The sequence below is a fragment of the Melanerpes formicivorus genome, unplaced genomic scaffold, assembly GCF_026170545.1.
Source record: "Melanerpes formicivorus ecotype bairdi unplaced genomic scaffold, bMelFor1.0.p_v2 SCAF_31, whole genome shotgun sequence".
Lineage (NCBI taxonomy): Eukaryota > Metazoa > Chordata > Aves > Piciformes > Picidae > Melanerpes > Melanerpes formicivorus.
The window spans coordinates 6850255-6856509 of NW_027142383.1; the positions used below are offsets into that span (position 1 = coordinate 6850255).

A 6255-nucleotide genomic window follows, 5' to 3' on the forward strand; every position below is an offset into this window, starting at 1 on the left:
GTGGCCAAATAGGCCAATGGTATCCTGAGGTGCATTAAGTGTGACCAGCTGGTCCTACCCCTCTACTCTGCCCTAGTGAGACCTCATCTGGAATAGCATGTTCAGTTAAGAGCTCCCCAGTTCAAGAGAAACAGGGAACTACTGGAGAGAGTCCAACAGAAGACTACAAATATGATTAAAGGAATAGAACATCTCTCTCACAAAGAAATGCTCTTTAGCCTGGAGAAGAAACGGCTGAGATGGGATTTGATCAATGTTTACAAGTACCTTAAGGGTGGGTATCAAGAAGATGGGGCCAGTCTCCTTTCATTAGTGGCCAGTGAAAGACAATGGGTACAAACTAGAACACAGGAAGTCCTGCCTCAACATGAGGGAAAACTTATTTACTGTGAGGGTGACAGAGCACTGGAACAAGCTGCCCAGAGAGGTTGTCACGTCGTCTTCTCTGGAGACTTTCAAAGCCTGCCTGCCTGGATGCATTCCTGTCTGGGGGTTGGACTAGATGATCTCCAGAGGTCCTTTTTCCAACCCCTACCGACCCTGTGAGTCTGTGACTCCTCACAGAGAAAATGAGACAGAAACATTTGACAGACCACAGCACTGCCACCTGAAGGGAACCCCTCTGCTGTGGAAGAGTAAAGGCATCATGAAATCTTAGTCTCCCACTCTCAAAGTAAGTAGCACAGGATAGGTCAAAAGAACTTAAAAGAAAGGCACAACAGTTCAAGCACATAAAATACTTCAAAAAGTGATCACATTTATAATACTGAAGACAATTGGCCAACTGAAAAAAAAATATTAAAAATGGATGAGTAACATAAGTGCAGGAAGTTATCAGATTTGGATGTAAAAATTACCCAGTTACCAGCCCAAGACATAGTGGCTGTTACTGAAACTTGGTGGGATGAATCCCATGACTGGAATGTAGGGATAGATGGGTGTGGCCGGTTGACGTTGCCCCCTTAAGAAAGGGAATATGGTGGACGGAAGTTGGTAAACGGAAGGAATAATCTAAACTAATTTCATTGGGAGAGTGGGAGGAAGCACCTTCGGAACTGGGAGTGAACTGGACATTTCCAGCACTTCTCTGTCAGTCTTGCTTCCGCCTTTTCTTCGTGCAGCAGCTCTGTATCTGTGCTGGGCTTTCTGCCAAGGCCTCGGCCTTGAAGACAGATAAAAGCCGGTATATTAACTCCTTTCCAATTAACACAAACTGCTTCTAACTTTTTTTTCCTCTCTTTTCTTTCTCTTTCTATCCCATTCTGGGGAAAGGGGGGGAGAGAGGGGAGAGCAGAGGTGGGGGACCCCTCTGCCGAGGGGGGTCACTCTCATTTCTGTGTTGCTCTGTTGTATATTTTTATATATATTGTAGATATTGTAAATTTGTAAATATTCCCCTGCATTCCCTACATTGCTTTGTAAATATAGCTCCACTGCTTTGCTAATTCAGCTTGGGAGGTTTTTTTTCCCTTTCCCTTCAATTTTTTTTCCCTTTTACCTTACAAGGGGGAAGGGAGGAGGCTTCTCGGCCTTACCCTTTCCATCCCACGACAATGGGTATAAACTCTTTAGGAAGGATAGGCAGGGAAGGAGAGGAGGAGGTGTTGCCCTCTATATCAATAGCCAGTTGGAATCAGTGGAGCTCCACCTGGGAAGGGATGATGAACTCGTTGAGAACATATGGGTTAAAATTAAAGGCAGGACAGGGGAAGGAGATATTACTGTGGGGGTCTCCTACAGGCCACCTGACCAGCAGATCCAAGCAGATGAGGCCCTCCACAGGCAAATAGAAGCGGCTTCCAGGTCACAAGCCCTGGTCCTCATGGGTGATTTCAACCACCTGGACATCTGCTGGAGGGACAACACAGCAAGGCACCAGCAATCCAGGATGTTCCTGGACTGCATAGAAGACAACTTCCTCCTCCAAATGGTGGAGGAACCAACAAGAAATGGTGCTATACTGGACCTTGTTCTCACCAACAGGGAAGGGCTGGTAAGCAATGTGAGGCTCAGAGACGGCCTTGGCTGCAGTGACCATGAAGCAGTTGAATTTAATATCCTCAGGGCCATCAGGAGGAAGTATTCCAAGCTTACGACCCTAGACTTTAGGCGTGCAGACTTTGATCGCTTCAGGGATCTGATAGCCAAAGTGTCATGGGACAAAGCCCTGGAGGGAAGAGGGACCCAGGACAGCTGGTCAGTATTCAAGGACCACCTCCTCTGTGTCCAGGAGCTCTGTATACCAACAAAGAGAAAAGCAGGTAAGAATGCTAGGAGGCCTGCCTGGATGAGCAAGGAGTTACTGGACACACTATTACTTATAAGGAAACTCTACAGGAAGTGGAGAGAAGGACAGCTAGAACAGGGGGTATATAAGGAAGCTGCCCGAGCAGCAAGAGTCCTGGTTAGGAAAGCCAAAGCAGAGTTTGAATTTAATCTAGCCAGGGAGATTAAGGGGAACACTAAGAACTTCTACAGGTATATTAATGGGAAGAAGAAGACTAGGGAAGGTGTGGGCCCCCTCAGAAAGGAAAATGGTGACATGGTCACAAGAGATGAGGAAAAGGCTGAGGTACTTAATAACTTCTTTACCTCAGTCTTCACTGCAAGGGCCTCTAGCCACACTCCTGATGTTATGGAAGACAAAGCCAGGGACGGGGAGGAAGAACTGCCCATTGTAAGTGAAGATCAGGTTCGTGATCATCTGAAGAACCGGAAAGTGTTCAAGTCCATGGGACCCGACGGGATACACCCACAGGTACTGAGAGAACTGGCAGATGAGGTTGCTAAACCCCCCTCTATTATATTTCAAAAGTCATGGCAATCTGGTGAAGTCCCCACAGACTGGAAAAGGGGAAACATTGACCCCATCTTCAAAAAGGGTAAGAAGGAGGAAACAGGGAACTACAGGCCAGTCAGTCACACCTCTGTGCCTGGAAAGATCATGGAGCAGATCCTCCTGGAGGCACTACTGGCTCAGAAGAATAGTGAAGAGGTGATTGGGAACAGTCAGCATGGCTTTGCCAAGGGCAAATCCTGCCTGACCAACCTGGTGGCCTTCTATCAGCAGGTGACAAAATTAATAGATGAGGGGCGAGCAACTGATGTCATTTACCTGGACCTGAGCAAAGCCTTCGACACTGTCCCGCACCACATCCTGGTCTCCAAACTGGTGACACATGGGTTTGATGGGTGGACCACTAGATGGATAAGGAACTGGCTTGATGGCCACACCCAAAGAGTGGCTGTCAATGGGTCCATGTCCCAGTGGAGGCCAGTGACAAGCGGAGTCCCTCAGGGATCAGTCCTGGGACCTGTCTTGTTCAACATCTTTGTGGGTGACATGGACAGTGGCATTGAGTGCACCCTCAGCAAGTTTGCTGATGACACCAAGCTGTGTGGTGCAGCAGACATGCTGGAGGGAAGGGAGGCCATCCAGAGGGACCTTGACAGGCTGGAGAGGTGGGCACAAGCCAACCTCATCAGCTTCAACAAGACCAAGTGCAGGGTCCTGCATCTGGGTCGAGGCAATCCCAGGCACAAATACAGAATGGGCAGTGACTGGCTGGGAAGCAGCCCTGAGGAGAGAGACTTGGGGGTGCTGGTGGACAAAAAGCTCAACATGAGCTCTCAGTGTGCACTTGCAGCCCGCAAAGCCAATCAGATCCTGGGCTGCATCAGGAGAAGTGTGGCTAGCAGGTCGAGGGAGGTGATCCTCCCCCTCTACTCAGCCCTGGTGAGACCCCACCTGGAGTACTGTGTCCAGTTCTGGAGCCCCTATTACAAGAGGGATGTGGAGGTGCTGGAACGTGTCCAGAGAAGGGCCACAAGGATGATCAGAGGGCTGGAGCACCTCTCCTATGAGGACAGACTGAAGGACTTGGGGCTGTTCAGTCTGCAGAAGAGAAGGCTCCGAGGTGACCTAATTGTGGCCTTCCAGTATCTGAAGGGGGCCTACAGGAGGGCTGGGGAAGGACTTCTCAGGATCTCAGGTAGTGACAGGACTAGGGGGAATGGAATGAAGCTGGAGGTGGGGAGATTCAGGCTAGATGTGAGGAGGAGGTTCTTCACCATGAGAGTGGTGAAACCCTGGAATGGGTTGTCCAGGGAGGTGGTCGAGGCCCCGTCCCTGGGGGTGTTTAAGACCAGGCTGGATGAGGCTCCAGCCAGCCTGATCTAGTGTGGGGTGTCCCTGCCCATGGCAGGGGGTTTGGAACTAGATGATCCTTGTGATCCCTTCCAACCCTGAATGATGCTATGATATGATACTATGACTATACTAGCTTCCTGAGTAAGGGATAATTTAGCCAAGTATAACTATCATGCCTACATGAGTAAGCCAGTCAACTCATTACAAAAAGCAAGTATTGTGCCAAGGCCTTTCTTTCAAGACAAATAAGGCCAAACCAAATGTGACTCAAATGTATTATTTCCCAAGCTATGTGTTATTTTGGTTTTGTGGAACAAAGCTCTTAAACCTTGACACAAAGCAGTACGTGTTAGCCAAGCAGAGAGATGAGTCTGGGTTTTTGCAGCTTGACAGAAGTCAAAGGGCATGAAATGGGAGACAGGAGTCAGAATTAAGCTTATAACTCCTGGGAAAAGCAAGCTGGAGAGAACAATATTTTGCTAGAGATCAAGTAGACATTGAATACAAAAGGATACGCCCAATACAACATACCTTCTGCAGGCACCAAAGTTTTTTTTTTTAATTGCTTTTTTAAGCTAAAACATGCAATTCCTCCTCCAGCTGTTTTAAGAATTTAAGTCTATTCCCTTTCTTGGACAGTAGAGTAGAGACAGCTAGCTTGCTTATTGTATTTACAAGGGGGGAAATAACCAACCACAAAAGTTGGGGTTTTTGTCTTAACAAAAGATTGAGAAATAAATCAAAAGGATTTATCTCCCTTTACCTATTACGTGCTGTTGTAGCCCCTTGAAAGCAGCCCTCTAAAAGTTTGGAGAGAAAGAAAAGGAAAACATGAGGAAAAAATAATCATGAAAAACAGTTAAAACGCCCATGAAGTTTTGAGGAAAATACACCCTTTATCCTGAATTAGTCCCTACACAGGGTACATCACCGGCATAACAAGCAAAGATATTGAGGGACAGCTGGGAAGGCCATTTTGAATATATATACAGAACAGAGATAAGAACAACTTGGGAGTGGAAGGGAAGAATTTTCACCCTGTCATGATACCTGCCTTTCTTTGGCATTAAAATAGGGAACTAACAGAATAGAAACATCTGTGACACGCCCCTCTCTCCCCGACGCACATCCCAAGGTAGAAGGGAAGAGCGGTCCTATAGGCTTCAGCCAGTCTGTTCTCAGACTGTCCCCATACCCTCACCACCAGCAGCAGGAAGGAAAGGGCAACTGCTGGGGCACCTCCTACGGAGCCGACCCTCTTTATCCTCCCTCCTCTCGCAGTCAATGAAAGGGCTGACAGGAGCCGTGGGCCGGCCACCCCATTGGAGCCCCAGCCACTCCACCGAGCCCAGCAAAAAGGCCCAGCAGTCGGAAGTAGTGGGAGTGTACAGGCCCCAGCGGCGGCTCCCCAGGACCACTGTGGTGACGAGAGGCCCGGTCTGTCGGCGAGGCAGAGGGAAGTCCATACCTTGAAGTAACCACCCTCGTAGAGGGTGTTGGGGGGCCCGAAGATTGCCACCTCCCAGTTGTAGAGATCAGACTCGTCGACCAGGGTGATGCGGAAGCCCTCCACTGGCTCCTCCTGGAGTGACTTCAGCTCCAGCATCAGTGCCTTCTGCGAGCTGCTCATCTGCTGCTGGGCCATGGCACGGCACGGCACGGCACGGCACGGCACGGCACGGCACGGCACGGCACGGCACGGCACGGCACGGCACGGCACGGCACGGCACGGCACGGCACGGCCCACACGCTGCCGCTGCGGCCCACAGACCCTAGCGTTAACGGCCACCACCGCCACCACTTCCTTTTGTGACGGCGCACGCTCACCGCTGACCTCAGCGCGCCGCGCCGCGCCGCACAAGCCGCGCCTACAGGCGTGATTAAAGGGACAGCGGTCCCCGGAATAACGCTTGTATGATGTCACTACATCAACCTTCATGGGCCAGGCCGGCATCTCCTTTCTGGTGGGTTACGGAACAGGGGAGAAGCTGGACTGGGAGTGACACAGAGTGTGTGGTACTGTGCGGGGTCATGGGTGGGTATGGTGGGGTATGGCTGGCCTAAACTGCTGCGCTGACAGATGTCTGCAGTTGAAAAAGACAAGC

At 49.9% G+C, this 6255-nt stretch overlaps 1 protein-coding gene across 1 annotated transcript in view; it reads right to left on the minus strand.

The window, feature by feature from the left end:
- Window positions 1-5956, minus strand: part of UBE2R2 (ubiquitin conjugating enzyme E2 R2) — a 249773-nt gene extending 243817 nt beyond the window's left edge. The window contains exon 1 of the mRNA XM_068155303.1: window positions 5619-5956. Coding sequence (XP_068011404.1) covers window positions 5619-5795 — 177 coding nt within the window. The 5' untranslated portion in view covers window positions 5796-5956. The remainder of the gene's footprint in view (window positions 1-5618) is intronic.
- Between the last annotated feature and the right edge of the window lie 299 nt (window positions 5957-6255).